This window comes from Populus alba, chromosome 17 (genome assembly GCF_005239225.2).
Source record: "Populus alba chromosome 17, ASM523922v2, whole genome shotgun sequence".
Taxonomy (NCBI): Eukaryota; Viridiplantae; Streptophyta; class Magnoliopsida; order Malpighiales; family Salicaceae; genus Populus; species Populus alba.
Window position 1 is genome coordinate 7,521,940 of NC_133300.1, and position 17,315 is coordinate 7,539,254.

Consider the following 17,315-nt stretch of genomic DNA (forward strand, 5'->3'; position numbering starts at 1 on the left):
TAAACTCTCTTACTATAGGGACTTCCTCTAACTGGGGAACTTCTTTCTCTACATCCACTATATATGCTAGGTAGCACTGTACCCCTTTTCGGGCCATTTTCCTCGAGATAGCCGACAACATAATTGATGGAGACCCAATCTTATCTCCTTGAAATACCAACCCAACTTCTTGATCTAGATCAAACATTATTTTCTTACCCCAACAATTTACCGAAGCCCTATGCTTAGCCAACCAATCCATTCCCAAAATCACATCAAAATCAACCATATCTAAGACATTTAAGTCTCCCATAAAGATCTTATCTCCAATCTATATTTCACAATCCAGATACACATACTTTACTAATATTAACTCATCTAAGGGAGTGGAGACTGAAATGGGGGATTTTAACAAGGTTGGTTGTTTATCTAACCTCATGGCAAAATATGGGGACACAAACGAATGAGTTGCACCCGTATCAAACAAAACTTTTGCTTCAAAAGAGCAAACAGGAAGAATACCTGAAACAACTGTGTTGGATGCCTGAGCATCCTGCTGAGTCAAGGCAAAAACTCTAGCATGCCCCTGACCCTGCTGTATCTGACCTCTATCACCTGCACCCCGACCTCTTTGACCACGGCCACCAAAACCTCTACCCCCATGAGCCACAGACTGGCTCGTCGATGGTGTCTGAATAGGATGTTGGACTGAAGCAGATAACCCTGAAGTGGACAACTGTCTCCTCGGGCACTCTCTAATCTTATGACCTATCTGGCCACAGCTAAAACAAGCCCCAGTTCTTCTGTAGCACTCTGCACTGTTATGACCTCCTCCACAGTGCTGACATGAAAAACTATCCCCGGGTGAAACAAATGAACTACGAGGTGCAATCTGAACTAAACTCTGGGTACCACTACTGCCACTCTGACTGCCTGAGCCACTAACTGATGGTCTCTGTCTAAACCTCCTCTGAACCCATGAGCCCTGACGGCCACTTCGTCCCCTAAACGGACTTGCACTTACTCCCTGTTGCCTAAAAGACTGACCCTCATCTCTAGGCCTCTTAGACTGGCCAGCAGTCATGTCCTCTATTTCACGTGCCTCTAGCAATCTGGCGCTATCAACAGCTGAGGAGTAGGATGGAAACACTTGTGGCGCCAATACCATATACATAGAGGATTTGAGTCCTCTAATGAATCTCTTCACCCTCCACTCCTCAGTGGGTAGAAGATGTTCTGCATACCTAGACAGCTGAGTGAACTTCAAATCATACTCATCCACTGTCATGCTCCCCTGAGATAGCCTCTCAAACTCATAAAGTCGAGCATCCCTGATGCTCTGAGGGAGAAACCTGTCCAAGAACATGGAGCTAAACTCCTTCCATGTCCACTGAGTCTCTACTGGTCTTGCTCTTTCCCTAGACTCAAACCAAGAGATTGCCACATCTCCTTCCAACCTGAACGATGCCAAACTCACAGCTCGGTGGTCTGTACATCCCAAAGCTTTACATCGTCGCCAAATGTCATCTAGGAACCTCTGAGGATCCTCTGAACTGTCTATCCCAGTAAAAATAGGAGGTGCCAACTTCATAAAGGCATCCAATGGCACATTAACTCCCTGAACAGTGTGGGATGTCGAGGGTACATCTCTATCCCTCATTCTGTCTCTCTCCATAGTAAACTCTATCCAAGTCTGCACAACCTGGCTAAGTTGTTGAACATCTGTAACAGGCTCAGGGTCAGCTACCCCCACACCTGTTTCATCAACCATATCTTCCTCTTCTATTTCCTGAGGCTCTTCCTCCACTGGTGGAGGTACCTCATCAACATGTTGAGGCACGGGTGCACCACGCCTCCTTCTCTGCCTTGCAGTTATCAACTGCATAATAGGGACATCATCTTGATCATCATCTACCCTAACAGTTGTTCGTCTATTCCTCGGCATTTCCTAAAATAAAAGAGAGATCACTTAGGTCATGCTAGAACAATAGCATGATAATTATCTCAGAATTATAGGAAAGCATATCTATCACAAGGAAGAAGACATACTTGATGAGAATTTAAAATTTCAAAAACAACAAACAAGACGATACGGATCCTAATGCTCCACTTATTATGAAATTCATTATTGTTTCTTTAACCTAAAGCTCTGATACCAAGTTTGTCACGACCCGATTCCCGGATCCATGACCGGCACATAGGCAAGGTTCCCCTCCAAGGTTCCAAACCTATGCGAACCCAAACTTACATACAATCTTATCCTTCAAAACTCAATCAGAGTCGTTCAACGCAGCATAAACAACAAACTAACTTCATAATATAATTCGATTGTCTTAATACAAGAGTTCATATAATTTCATAGTTTTGGAGCACTAACTTGACATAAAAAGAAAGATACAAATTACAATCAAAAGCAGGTTCAGAAGGTTCAACAAAAGTAACCCGCTATCAAGTTATAAGCCTGAAAAGAATAAATAATGAGAGGGTGAGTTTCAACAACTCAGTGAGTAGATAACGTTCAATATACACACACGAGGTAATATAGCAATGAGAAATATATATACAAGTATGGCTTTAGTTCTTATACGAAGGTTTATCAAATAGGCCATAACAAGAATATCATATGGTAGAACTCGTCAGAAAATCAAAATGCAATGAGCATGAGGCTCCGTACTGTGGGATGATCAGTCCACACAGGTTGGTGTCTCCCCCGACCAACTAGGGTTCAGATACGATGTGCACAAAGACTAACACTACCCTGTTAGCATGGGTTATTCTGACTGACATACCATAGGTTCATAATCATAATCAAACAAACATATTCATATCTCAAAGCTCAACTCATGACATCACTCAAATGAGGAGCTATCAATTCAGAATTCACTTCAAAATACATACTGGTTCATATCAAGAATTCAGATTCAATAATTGATCATGCTTTATCATAACAAGGATAATAATCAATATATATTATCAAGAAGCATGATCCAATTCATATTAACAAATCAAATATTTTATACTATTTCTCATGCATATGGAAAATTATCCACTCACCTGACTCAAAAGCAAACAGAAGCCAAAAGCAGACACTGAAGAAAATCCTACTGACGTCCCGTCGGTAGAATATCAGGATTATCTGAATACAAAGGAAATATTTTCAAGAACGACTCGAAAGAACATATAACCTATTTAATACACTTAACTAAGGGTGTGTTCCGTAACCCTATATATTATAGTCAATTTTCTTAAAAACCCTAAATCTAACGGTTTTCCCGAAATCTAATCCATAATAAAAACAACTAATAAAATTGATAATAATTCACTAAATAACCCTTAATTATTCATCAACTACTCTGCAAAAGCTAATATTACAGCTAGGGACTAATCTGGAATTTTTCCATATTTTTAGGGCCAAAATGTAACTTTTATCAAATGGAGGACCAAACTGAAATTTGTCATAAATCCATGAATATACTGAAATTCTGACCTTAATTAATCCTCAATTCTGTCCAGGATGTATCATTATGCTTCAGGGATCATTCTGGAATTTACTAAATTTTTAAGGGTCAAATCGTACTTTTGTCAAATTGGAGGACTAAATTGAAAGTGTTAAATTATCTTATCTATACAGTAATTATGTCCATAATTCATATGTTATTCTGTTCAGAATCTCGGAATATGCTCCAGGGACCAATTTGTAATTTTCCAAAGTTCGGGGACTAAACTGTAATTTTCGGAAATTGAGGGACCAAATTGAATTTTTCGTCATCTTCAACCTCCAGTCCAGATTTTAACAGAAACCCCACTGTTCTCCCCCTGATTTCTAACTCAAATTTCACCATTTACACAATTCTATAACTCAAAATCATCATAATCTTCCATAATCAACTAAATCATCAATTAAACACAACAATCAACCTCCATCATTCAATTTAATTCATCAATTTAAACCAAAACACAAATCTCAAAACCCTAACATTCATCAAAACTAAAATTAAAGCTTAATTAACATATTATACACATTAAACAACCTAAATCTTACCTTTTTCACTTATTTCCTCCAATTCTTTTCCTTTTCCCTTATTTTCCTCCCTTTTCTCTTTCTTCTTCTTCCTTCCTTCTCTCTCTCTCCTGCCGATTCTGCTCTCTAATTTCAGATCCCTCTTTCTTTTTCTTTTCTTTTTTTTTTTGTTTTACTTATATTTATCAATTATTTATCTAATTACTATTATACCCCTCATTTAATTATTCCTACTTCTAAACCACCAAGGGCTTGGTTGCCTTTTCCTACTCATTTAATTCAAAACATTACAGTACGTGTTCATTTTGTGTGCATCCCTGTTTCCTAGTGGTGGCCACCTGTCCATTTGTTCATGTAGATGCTTACTAGTAACCTACCGACATGTGATTTATCAGGTCCCGCAGGCACTAGGCAGCAATTGTCTCCTAAGTATTATGATAGCGTTTTGTTTTTGCCATCATGTTCTGAAATAATTATGTGTTTAGGAGGAGGGTGATAGCGTTTTGTTTTTGTCCTTATAATTTGAAAAAAAACCTATAATGTATACATATCAAGGGCTGATTGAAACTTGAAAATCACTTTGATTTGTTCTATAAAACTCTTACAATCACTTTAATTTAGGCAAATTGATAGAAAATGTGGAATTTTTGCTGACAGGATGCGACTTTTAAATCTGTACCAGCAAGAAAACCCCAACCTCAAAGATTTGTATCTGCAGCCTGCTCATCAAGTATCAAAGGAGATATATATCTTCAAGTTTGAAATAATTTGGGACCTAATCTCAGAATGATTTTCATAGCTGCCCTAAGAAGTCTAAAAGGCACTTTCCTCCAACATGTCCTCCTCACTGCCACTACCTCAACTGCTATGTTCAAGTAAAAACAAGTTAGTCCAACCATGGCATCAAGGTCCTTTAGCCCATAAGCTTTCACCTGCCGAACTTCTCTAGTCCCTGACTCGAAAATCTCCACCGTCTTCCAAGTTATAAAGACTCCATGCATTCGTCTGTAAAGGATCTTCTCATCTGTCACAGGCTCGGTTGTTTTACCTGTCTCGCTCTCTTCCAACACTCTCCTTCTCAAAATGAAGAATTTTTCGTACCTGTCTTTTCCCCCCTCTACTTCGAGAGCCAAACCATCACCTCCACTCCCTGCAATTCGAGGGAAACACAAACCTGTATCAGATAAAGCTGACAGCAGGAAAAATCCTGACTATGCACAGTGCAGGATTGAAAAGGAGCTAAAACGTGGATTAAAGGATCCTACCATCAATTGCTCGTATGGACCTGCTGGAGACAACATATTCCAATGGGAAGGAGCCATTATAGGGCCTTCTGATACACCATTCGAAGATGGTGTCTTCTTTCTTTCGATCGTCTTTACTGCAGAATACCCTTTTGTCCCTCCCAGGATCAAGTTCAAAACTAAGGTATAGCCTCCTCATTTTCTGCCCTATCAAACATTTTAGAGTCGCAGAATGATTTTGATACTCTTTACTTGCCATGCCAGGTATTTCATCCAAACATCAGTCAAGATGGAACTATATGTGTGGACATTCTCGGACCCCAATGGACCCCTGCACTGACAATTGAGAATCTGTTGCTCTCCATTTGCTCATTGCTTCCAGACCCAAATCCTGAAGATCCAACAAGTCCTGTTTGCAAACTTTACAGGACAAACAGAGAGGCTTACAACAAGAAAGCAAGAAAATGGACTAAGATGTATGCTATTGACTGAACTAGTAATCATCTCCTTTAGTTTCGGTCATATATATTGATAATTAGTGTTGAAATGATGTAAATTCACTATGGTTCATTACGATATACTTGACTGGCTCCTTCAGCCATGGTAATTTTATATTATTTTTTATGGATAAAGATGGTATAGATCCTTGTATGTCAACGGGAATATATATATAAATATATATATATATTCTGCTGTATTTTCTTTAGGTTTTGTGCTTCGACGTTATGTTATGCTATACTGAAATTTGATTTTTCTGTGATGGAACCTGAGGAAAATCAAGCAAAGAGGCATCCAGGCCACGGTGAAAGGATTTCAGTGAAACAGTCATTTGATCAAATGGTTAGCAAATGGACTTAACTTTGGATGTTCATCTAATACAGTGGTTATCAAGGCAGAATTGCCCACTGTGCCCCAAGAAAACATTAAAAAAAAAAAAAGATTAAAACTTCTATGGAATAAGTATTAAAGTTCAGGAACTACTTTGAACTTTGAGGGGGTCGTGGCTCTCGCCTGCCCCCAAGTTCCGCCATTGTTCGGACAGAAGCAGATCAAAAATTCGAATTTAAAAATCTTTTGAGAGAAAGATAATACTAATACCAGGTCCTTTCTATTGGAGAATATGATTTTGAGATATTATAGATACGTGGAACCTATTAAAGAGGATGCATATTTAGAAACGATGAGAAATTCTATATATATATATATATAGAATTATCAATATCTAACGATCTAGTGTAAATTTTAGAGTCAAATCCACCTGATAAGCTTCAAAAGATAAGTTGTAAATAAGAAGGTATAAAAATAAATTAGTAATTATTAAATTGGGAATAGATTACACAATACGAGATCTAAACCTTTTTGTCGATACACGACGTCGGGCGACGGCTCCGCTCATTTTTGTTTATTTAACAAAAAAAAAATTAAAAGATTTGTTTAATTGGGGGAAATGAAAATTTTATTGGAGTCGCCATCTAGTAATTTGAGGGAACTAGAAATCCCAAATTAAACACTGGTCCCAGAGATTCAGGTACTGGGTTAGTTATGATTAAGGGAAGGTAGACACCACCCTTAAAACATCCTTTCAAAAGAAAGGTTACCCTTACTTGTGTGTTTTTTTTTTATTTGATTTAAATGCTATTATATTTTGAGCTTATTTTGCAATTTTTATTTTTTTTTAAAAAAAAATAGTTAACGTCGGTCCCTAAAATTTGGAGACACGTTAAAAATGACATCAGTCCCTAAAAATAGGAGACTCGTCTAAAATATTGACGTTTAACCCTAAAAAGGAGAAGTACGTCTGAATTACCAAAAAAACTATAGACATAATCCATATTTGGTATTTAAACTTTTGACATCGGTCCTTTTATGAAAAAGAGACGTGTCGATAAAATATTCGTTTATAAAATAAAACTATTTTGATATCGTTGAGATATGGGTATAACTATATTTGAAAATTGGGCTTTGGACCCACGAATGATGACATAATAGGATGGGTGTTGGACCCGCGTTGTTATTTTTTATTATTATTTTTTTGTTTTACAACATGCAAGAAAATTTATATACAAAATAAAAAAAATATTAGCAATCTAAATAAAAATTACATGAGTGACACAGTATAGGTAAAAAGACTGAAAATACCCTCGGATTTATCAGAAATTTACGAAAATGCCACTGGCGGCGCGTGTGGCTCACGTGCGGCTACTGTTGGTGGCGACGAGATTTTCAGTCGAGATTTCTGGCAAACCGATGGTCTATTCCGGTAGATCTGAGGTCGAGGATGCTTTTGGTGGTGGTCTTGACGGTCGTTGATGGCTGACGAGGGAGAATCGTCCACTTGAAGCTTCGGTGGCCGGCGAGAATCGCGGCCTTTTTCCGGCCAGATTAGGCGGCTAAAACGGTTAAAACCGCTGGGGTTTTGTTTTAAAAAAGGGTAGCTACCTTTCTGTGGTGGTGCGGAGACTTTATATGGCCGGAAAGTGGAGATCGGAGGAGAGAGAGAGAGTCGCCGGCGAGAGGAGAGAGATGCTCCGAGATTTACTAAGGTGCGGACGCGTGTATGGTGTACCGGTGCCGCTGAAGGATGTTAACCGTTGGATCGTGGATGAAACGCTATGATTGGCTAGATCAGCAGGTTGATCGGACGGCCCAGATTGTCTGGTTTTTGATTTTGTGTGGCGCGGCGCACCGAAAGCTCGGTGCACCGGATGACGTGGCGCAACGGGATTAAATCCTGGAATATGTTAACGGCTGAGATGTGTTGGGATATGTTTGGTATTTTTTTAAATTGTTTTTTTTTTTTAAAGACAATATCCTACTCTCCTGAAGAAAAACTAAAAAATTTAGGAATTATCAATCGATCCTTTCTTTTTTTTCTTTTCTCTTCCTCTTTTTCTTTTTCTTTCTGCCCCCCTTTTTTTTTTTTCTGCCCCCCTCCCGTGGCTATTTATAGCCACGGGATAAACAACCATAAAAAATTATTTTTATTATATATAATAAGAAATAATGCACACAACTACCATAATTTTTGTTTTATTATAATAATAAAAATATTGCACACAACTACCATAATTTTGTTTTATTATATATAATAATAAATATTTACATGGGTAAAACTAAAAATTCAAATCAGTATTAGAAAAAATCCCGTTTTAAACCGCCAAAAAATGAAATACCAAAAAAAAAACATTTGATGGGTATCGACCCGATGAACCGAGTTTTGGTCGAAAATGACGGTTTTGACCCAAGACAGCCCGAAAAACTCATTTTTTACCGCTGGTCGACATGGTATGACCTGTATTGACCCGGTGAACTCGGTTTTTGGTCGAAAATGATGTTTTTTGACCCGAAACAGCCCGAAACTCATTTTTACCCTGGTCGACATGGTATGACCCGTATTGACCCGGTGAACCCGATTTTGGTCGAAAATGATGTTTTTTGACCCGAAACAGCCCGAAACTCATTTTTTACCCTAGTCTACATGGTTTGAATGAAGAGATGCGGTTGACTCGAGAGAGAGAAAAAAAATATTTTTGAATTTTTCAAATTTTTCTTAATGTTTTTTTTGGATTTTTTTTTAAAAAATATATAAAAAAACATGGGTCAAAAAATTGGGTAGCAACACTTTTTTATCAAATTCAACCCAAGAAACTGTCACGAATGGAATTAACAAAGCTAGGGATTAAGACAACAGAAGAGGGAAATTATTCAAATACAGCATAAACGATAGCGTTGAGAGGAAGCGGCAAAGAATTTAAAGAATTAGTTAAACGGTTGCGTTTTGGCAGCCCGATTAAATGTTCATTTAAATATATAGGAGCCACGTGTAAAGGCTAAAGAAGAATCTAACAAAGGGTTATTATAAATACCCTGTGAATTGTAACAGAAGGCATGCAAAATAACAGAAATCAATATTCTTCTTCCTAAATTCTCTCGTGCCTCTACTGTGTGCTTAACGAACTCATGCAACACGCATGCTACGTTCTGCCTTTCTTCTTCTTCTAATCTCTTCCCTTCCTGAATCTTGATTACCCTCTCAAGCCTTGATCATCCCCTCCAAAAATACTTGCAGCAAATTGGTATCAGAGTTGTCATCTTCAGACCTCCACAACATGCCTCCAGAGACTAGGTCCCAAGATGTGAGAAGATGTGATGATTCCTTGGAAGCTGCTAACCAAAGAATCGATGGAATAGAAATTACACTAAATACTCAGTCAGACGATCTTGGCCAGCTCAAAGCTATGATAAGAGAAATAGCCAGTCAACAGATTGCAATAAAACATACATTGCAGACTCTCGCTGGAGAGACCAGCTCCTCCCAGCGACCCCATGTTCCTCAGCCACCTACCACCATTCACAGTTCAGGAGCCATTAGAGAAGGTTCGCAAGGATCCTTCAGAGTTCACAAGCCCAAGATGAACTTCCCTACCTTTGAAGGTGAAGATGTTCAAAAGTGGTTGTATAAATGCAATCAATATTTTGAACTGGAAGAGATACCAGAGTCTGATAAATTGAAGATAGCATCATATTACCTGGATGGGTTGGCGCTGTACTAGCACCAGAACTTCATAAGAAACTTGGAAGGACATGAAACAACTTGGCCAGATTATGTGGACGCCCTGTGCAGCCGATTTGGAGGACAAAAGGACCCCTTGGAGGAGCTAACCGAGCACAAACAAGCTGGTGATCTAGAAGGGTATATAAAGGAGTTCGACATGCTGTGGAATCGTGCTCAGGTATCAGAAAAAACAAGCTTTAGTTTTTTTCTTAGGAGGGTTGGAAATGGAGATTAAGAATTTGGTGAAAATGTTTGAACCCAAATCTCTCAAACAAGCATATAACCTAGCTAGACTCCATGATAACACTCTCACCTACAGAAGGACCACCCCCCAAAACTCTTACCAACCAAACCCAAGACAGGTATATCCCACAGCCTCCAACAAATCAACTTCCAGCCTCACCTCCACTACATTTAAATCCCCCCAGCCAGCCTTATTACCAACTCCTAACAGGCCACCATTCAACAGTTCTATGGTTAATCCCAATCCCAGACCTTCTCGACCCATTAGAACCAGGGAGATGGATGAGAGAAGAGCTAAGGGTTTATGCTTTTGGTGTGAGGAGAAATTTGTGCCTGGACATAGGTGCAAAAATCGAAAATTATACTCACTATGCATTATAGAAGATGAAGAGGAAAATTCAGAGGAGGAAGAAAACCCCGAAACCAGGGAGGAAGAAAACCTTACTCCCTATCTGTCATTACATGCATTACAGGGCACTACAAGGTGTCATACCATCAAGATTTGGGGCAAGCTGGATAAATGCCCTATATTCATCTTGGTGGACTCCGGCAGTACTCACAACTTCCTCAATGCCAACCTAGCCAGCAAACAGAATTGTCTCTTAACTCCCATCAAACCAATGATGGTAGAGGCAGCCAATGGTGGTACCATGGCTTGTTCTAAAATATGCAAGAACCTGCAATGGAAAATGCAAGGGGTTCAGTTCCAGGCTGATGTTTTTGTCATGGCTCTACAAAACTATGACATGGTCCTAGGCATACAATGGTTAAAATTACTGGGCAATGTATTATCCAATTATGAAGATAAGTGGATGACTTTTTGGTGGCAGGGCAGAGAAGTGACTCTAAAAGGAGACAACCCGACACTCAATCAATCCATTCAGCTGGAGGAATTAAATGGACTACTCATAAACATACCTTCATTGGCAGGGGTGAACATTTGCAGTTTACAAGTGCTAGAGCTGGATGGCAAGGCCCTCAACTCCCAGGAGTGTTACATTTCAAGTCAGCAAGAAGAGGAACTTCCATTGCAGACATTGTTAGACACCTATCACCAAGTCTTCAGGGAACCAGTGGGACTACCTCCTGCTCGGGAGCATGACCACAGGATACCCCTGAAGGATGAAAACATGACTGTCAATCTCAGACCATACAGATATTCAGGGTTACAGAAGGATACCTTAGAGAAGCTAGTGGCTGAAATGCTGGAAGCTGGAATTGTTCAACCAAGCCATAGTCCTTTTGCTTCTCCTGTGGTGCTAGTCAAGAAAAAGGACCTAACATGGCGGTTTTGTGTAGATTTTCGAGCTCTCAACAGGCTGACTATAAAAGATAAGTATCCCATCCCTATTATTGATGAATTGCTAGAGGAATTGGAAGGAGCAGCCATCTTCTCCAAGATTGACTTAAGGGCAGGATACCATCAAATTCGAATGGACCCTAATGATGTGTTCAAAACAGCCTTTCGCACTCACAATGGCCATTTTGAATTTCTGGTCATGCCCTTTGGGGTCTCTAATGCCCCAACAACCTTTCAAAGTCTAATGAATGACATCTTTAGGCCACATCTAAGGAAGTTCATTTTAGTTTTCTTTGACGATATATTAATTTACAGCAAGAGTCAGGGGGACCATTTACATCACCTCACGGTTGTGTTTGAATTACTATGTAAGAACCAACTGGTGGCTAAGAAGGAGAAATATGTGTTTGGCAGCAGTCAGATGGAGTACCTAGGCCATATAATCACCAAAGAAGGAGTGGCCACTGATCCTAGTAAGGTGGTTGCAATGCTGAATTGGCCTATCCCCACTAACATTAAACAGTTGAGAGGGTTTTTGGGTTTGACAGGGTACTATAGGAAATTTGTGAAGGGATATGGGGAGCTCTGCAAGCCTCTTACTCAGCTCTTGAAGAAAGATTCCTTCAACTGGACATCCTTGACCACCTTGGCCTTCAATCAGTTGAAGGCAGCCATGTCCAAGCCCCCGGTGCTAGCATTGCCAAACTTCGACAAGACTTTTGTTGTTGAAACAGATGCCTCAGGAGTGGGCATGGGAGCTGTTTTGATGCAGGAGGGACATCCCCTTGCATTTATTAGCAAGGCACTTGGACCTCGACAACAAAATCTTTCATCATATGAACGAGAGATGTTGGCAATTGTCTATGCTGTCACTAAATGGAAGCATTACTTAAGGGGCAGACACTTCTTAATCAGAACAGATCACTCTAGTCTCAAATTCCTACTCAATCACAAGGCCACTCATGAGGCGCAGCAGGTTTGGTTAACTAAACTCTTAGGCTTCGATTATGAGATAGAATACAGGAAGGGCAAGGACAACTTGGCTGCAGATGCCCTTTCCAGGATTACAAGTAAAGAATTGAGTGCACTAACTCTATCATCGATTTCCACCACTATCATGGATGAAATCAGGCAGACTTGGGTAGATGATCCAAACTTACAGAAGATCATTGATGAAGTGAACAAAGATACCAAGCTCAATCAAACTCTCTTTCGCAAGGGAAAGGTCGTGGTGGGGAAAGACACTCGACTACAAACCAAGCTCACCAGCTTATATCATGATACTGCAGCAGGAGGACATTCAGGAGCCACTGTCACTGCTAAAAGGCTAGGGCAGGTATTTTATTGGAGAAAACTACAGAAATTCGTCAGACAATATGTCCGAGAATGTTCCATTTGCCAGCAAAACAAGACTGAGAATGTAAAGCTCCCAGGACTTCTCCAACCTCTACCTATTCCTATGGCCCCTTTTGTCGACATTAGTATGGACTTCATTGAAGGCTCACCCAAATCAGATGGGAAGGAGGTCATCCTAGTAGTGGTGGACAGGTTTAGCAAATACACTCACCTCATGGCACTTTCCCACCCCTACACTGCCATGACAGTAGCTAAAGTCTTCATGGAGCAGGTCTACAAACTCCATGGAATGCCAGCCACCATCGTGAGCGACAGGGATAGCATCTTTCTCAGTCAATTTTGGAAGGAATTGTTCAAACAGCAAGGTGTCAGCCTACACTATTCTACTGCCTATCATCCTCAATCAGATGGCCAAACAGAGGTGGTTAACAAGTGTATTGAAGGCTATTTACGGTGCATGACAGGGACAGCCCCAGCCTTATGGGGGAAATGGTTAAGTGCTTGTGAATGGTGGTACAACACCAACTACCACACTTCAACAAAGAAGACCCCTTATGAGGTACTCTATGGCATGGTGCCTCCAATTCACATTCCCTATACACATAAAGATTCTCCAGTGGAAGCAGTGGACAATTACCTCACCCAAAGAGAAGATATGTTCAAGGAAATCAAAAACAATCTCCTTCAAGCTCAACACCGAATGACCCAACAAGCTAATAAGAAAAGAAGTGAACGAAGTTTTTCTATGGGGGATTCAGTCTATGTCAAGCTACAACCTTATCGACAGCACTCAGTTCACAAAAGAATCTGCCACAAACTATCAGCTAAATACTACGGTCCCTACACAGTTATTCAGAAAATTGGCTCAGTAGCATATAAATTGCAGTTACCTACCTCAGCAGCCATTCACCCCGTCTTCCACGTCTCTCAGCTCAAGCAACACGTGGGCCATCATGCAGTCCACTCCGACCTCCCAAATTCTCAGCAGCCACCCCTGCTACAGCCTCTGCAAATCGTCAAACGCAGAATAAGAAAAAGGGGAAATATCGCAATTACTCAATTGTTAGTTGTTTGGAAAGACCTACCTTTGACTGAAGCCACCTGGGAAGATCTTGATGATTTCTGCTTCCGATTTCCTGAATTTCACCTTGAGGACAAGGTGGTAATCATGGAGGGGGCATTGTCACGAATGGAATTAACAAAGCTAGGGTTTAAACAACAGAAGAGGGAAATTATTCAAATACAGCATAAACGACAGCGTTGAGAGGAAGCGGCAAAGAATTTAAAGAATTAGTTAAACGGTTGCGTTTTGGCAGCCCGGTTAAATGTTCATTTAAATATATAGGAGCCACGTGTAAAGGCTAAAGAAGAATCTAACAAAGGGTTATTATAAATACCCTGTGAATTGTAACAGAAGGCATGCAAAATAACAGAAATCAGTATTCTTCTTCCTAAATTCTCTCGTGCCTCTATTGTGTGCTTAACGAACTCATGCAACACGCATGCTACGTTCTGCCTTTCTTCTTCTTCTAATCTCTTCCCTTCCTGAATCTTGATTACCCTCTCAAGCCTTGATCATCCCCTCCAAAAATACTTGCAGCAGAAACATGACTACTATTCACTACAAAAAATTAACAAATACAAATCACAATAATTTTTTTTGTTGGTAAATTACAATGATTTTTTTCGACTAAAAGTATCTATCAATATCAATAAATACTGACAGAATATATTTTGAAATATGCACTTGGTATATATCGAGGTAGTTACAATAAAAATATAATGAAAGAAAAAAAGAGCTAAAAAATGCAATAACATGTCATTTTTATAGACATAATTACCATTTAAATGTGCTTGTTAAATCTGTTGGTAAATCTATTTGTAATATTTAATTTATGATAATCTAGCAACAAAAACTATTTTACACTTATGGAAAGTAAAATACAAAGGATATCACCGATGAATTAAGTTTGTCGATATATTTCAGAAAGCATTGAAACTTTTCATCTCTTAATTGCATTGTTCATTGTGTTCAATATATAGGATATCATTGACGGATTAGGTCTGTCAGTATATTCCAGAAAGCATTAGAATTGTTTTCTTCTCTCGGTCGTTGTTTATTATATTAAATATAGAGGGTATTAGTAACATATTAAGTCTGTCAGTATTTTCTAGAGAGAATTGAAATTGTTTCGTACTCCTAAGTCATTGTTTATTGTGTTCAATACATTGAGTATCACCATGGAAATTCCAGTAATATTTGACGGGTTTCTAAAAATTTTGATCAAATTGAAATTTTCAATTAGACTTTACAGGCAGAGACACCAACAAATAAATTAAAAATATTAATATTTAATTTTCCAACAGGAAAGTGGTCGGTAATTATTTGGGTATACATATGGAATTACCAACAGATTGTAGTTGTCGATATATTCCAAAAAGCATTGGAACTGCTTACATCTCCATGACGTTGTTCATTGTGTTTAATTCAGCTCATCAATGGATTAATACCGTTGGTATGTTCCAAAGAACAATGAAATTATTCATCTTTTGATGTCACTTTTAATTACTGTTCATTACATAAATACTCACCGATGAAATGAAATATCATTAGTGATATTTTTTTTTAGGGTAGGGTGTTTGAAATTTTTTGATAAAATTAAAAATTTTAATTATATATTACTGACGAAAACACATACAAAAATATTAGAAATATTAATATTTAATGTTTCGTCGATAAGCCATCAATAAAATTATTGGTAAAAAATTCAAATTAAAATATCAAAATCCCTAAAATCACCAAAAACACGTTTCTCTCTTCCTTTGCATTTCGCTCTCTTCTTTTCTCCTCTCTTTCTCCTTGAGTCCTTTTCTCTTCTTTTCTCCTCCTCGTGTGCAAAGTATGCCCTTCTCTTTTCATTATTTTTGTTAATCAATGTCTCTTACCTATTTTTTTATGTTATTTTTTTTCTCGTCTCGTTGAAATTCACAACAAAATTAAGGTAAGAATTTTTCTATTTTTTTTTACATTGTTTTGCATTATTTTATTTTAATATTTTGTTCTTAATAATTGTTAAATGTTGTTATTGAAATTTTTTTCATACGAGAATATTTTGTTGAATTTTAGTTGGTTTTCTTTATTTTTAATTATTATTTTAAATTTTTGTAATTGGTTAAATACATAGTTTTGAAACTCGGACCAGCCCAGCGGGTCGACCAGGGCCTAGGACCGGTCCAGGTCTAAGTAACAATCTGCCGAGGAGTTGATTGTTGACCCAGCAAAACCCAGTCGACCCGGACAAACCCGGCTAAGACCCGACCTCTTTTACACACACACACACAACCGAAAATGACGTCGTTCATTGCGACCTTTTAAAATATCAAAAGTTTTGACTCAAAACGATGCAGATGAAGGATGCAAAATTACAAACAGAGATAACAAGAAAAAGCAATTTCAATTGCATAGCTCATGTGCCTGTAATACACCTCCACCCCAAACACGGCATCCCCTTCATAGTGATCCCTATTCGTTCCTATAGATTCCATTAAAGACATCATCCCCAATTTTAATCAAATCCTGCATCAAGACATGATTGGAAAATCCCCTCTTCAAAGTTCCGTATGTGAATATCATTGTTGTTGTTTGTCGCACCCCCCCCAAAAAAAAAAAAAAAAAAAATTTATACGCATCCATTGCGGGTTTGACTGGCGAAAATGTTTTATTTTTGGTTCTTTGGAGTCGCCACCTAGTATTTTGGTCACTAGGAACCTAACTGGTCTCAGAGATCAAGTACGGAGACTGGTTGCGTAAAGGGAAGGTATTAGCACCCCAAATACGCCCTACCTAAGGTAAGCTACATTGTTTTATTGTCTGATAAAAACTAAAGTGTTGTTGTGTTTTCCTAGTCGTTGATCTGTCTATGGTTCAAGAAAAATCCTCCTCAGTAAGAAGGTCTTTTATCTTATCGGGTAAAAATCCTAACCGTTCTAACGTCCATACCAAAATTTTATTAATAATACTTAGGAATACGTTTTACGTATAAATTCGTAATCCCAAATACTAAAATAAGACAAAAAGATTTTTTAGAATTTTTGAAATATTGGCCTAGTTCTCATGGCTTGAATAAACTGGTTATTAAAGCCAAAATGTATGCTAATACATATATAGTTTTGAAAATTTTCTTTGTTGTGTGAAAATATGATCTTATAATATTTATATATATATATTGGAGAGACTAGGCCGTATTTTAAAACAAAAACAATTTTTAGAAAATATTATTTTTTTTATGCTTTGACGAAAATCGGGTATTTTAATATTGAGCTTGTATCCTTACGGTATAAAAATACAACCCAATATTAATCCGCTTTTAAAAAAATATGCAGAAAAATCAATAACATTTTTAGGGAATTTTTAGAAATTTTTTGAAAGCAAAAACATTTTTTATTATGAAAATCTTTGATGTTTTGACGAAAACCGGGTATTTATAACACTGGTTTTGTATCTTTACAGTATAAAAATACAAACCAAAATTAAACCATTTTGATAAAAATATGCAGAAAAATCAACAACATTTTTAGGGACTTTTTAGAATTTTTTTTTTTGAAAGCAAAAACATT

General features: G+C 38.2%; 2 protein-coding genes across 4 annotated transcripts; one reads left to right on the forward strand and one right to left on the reverse strand.

The window, feature by feature from the left end:
• Positions 1–305: 305 nt before the first annotated feature.
• LOC140954903 (uncharacterized) lies at positions 306–4,069 on the reverse strand. Of its 3 annotated transcripts, XM_073405937.1 has the most exons (3): positions 4,022–4,069; positions 3,034–3,115; positions 306–1,927 (listed from the first exon to the last, which is right to left on the reverse strand). In XM_073405937.1, the coding sequence occupies exon 3, from the start codon at positions 1,922–1,924 to the stop codon at positions 311–313; it is 1,614 nt and encodes a 537-aa protein (XP_073262038.1). In that variant the 5' UTR covers positions 1,925–1,927; positions 3,034–3,115; positions 4,022–4,069; the 3' UTR covers positions 306–310. The 3 variants fall into 3 exon arrangements, 2 of the variants coding, with proteins under 2 accessions (XP_073262038.1, XP_073262037.1); XM_073405936.1 differs by lacking the exon at positions 4,022–4,069 and having other exon boundaries at positions 3,034–3,544; XR_012168524.1 differs by lacking the exons at positions 306–1,927; positions 4,022–4,069 and adding an exon at positions 1,934–2,440 and having other exon boundaries at positions 3,034–3,554.
• Positions 4,070–4,396: 327 nt separating this feature from the next.
• Positions 4,397–5,919, forward strand: LOC118048672 (uncharacterized). The gene is made up of 2 exons (XM_035058448.2): positions 4,397–5,428; positions 5,509–5,919. The coding sequence occupies exons 1-2, from the start codon at positions 5,084–5,086 to the stop codon at positions 5,734–5,736; spliced, it is 573 nt and encodes a 190-aa protein (XP_034914339.1). The 5' UTR covers positions 4,397–5,083; the 3' UTR covers positions 5,737–5,919.
• The last annotated feature ends 11,396 nt before the right edge of the window (positions 5,920–17,315 follow it).

Coding starts and splice junctions, on each gene's coding strand:
- LOC118048672 (XM_035058448.2), top strand. CDS start 5,084: ATGAAGAATTTTTCGTACCTGTCTTTTCCCCCCTCTACTTCGAGAGCC. Junction 5,429..5,508: donor GGATCAAGTTCAAAACTAAG/GTATAGCCTCCT, acceptor TTGCCATGCCAG/GTATTTCATCCAAACATCAG.
- LOC140954903 (XM_073405937.1), bottom strand. CDS start 1,924: ATGCCGAGGAATAGACGAACAACTGTTAGGGTAGATGATGATCAAGAT.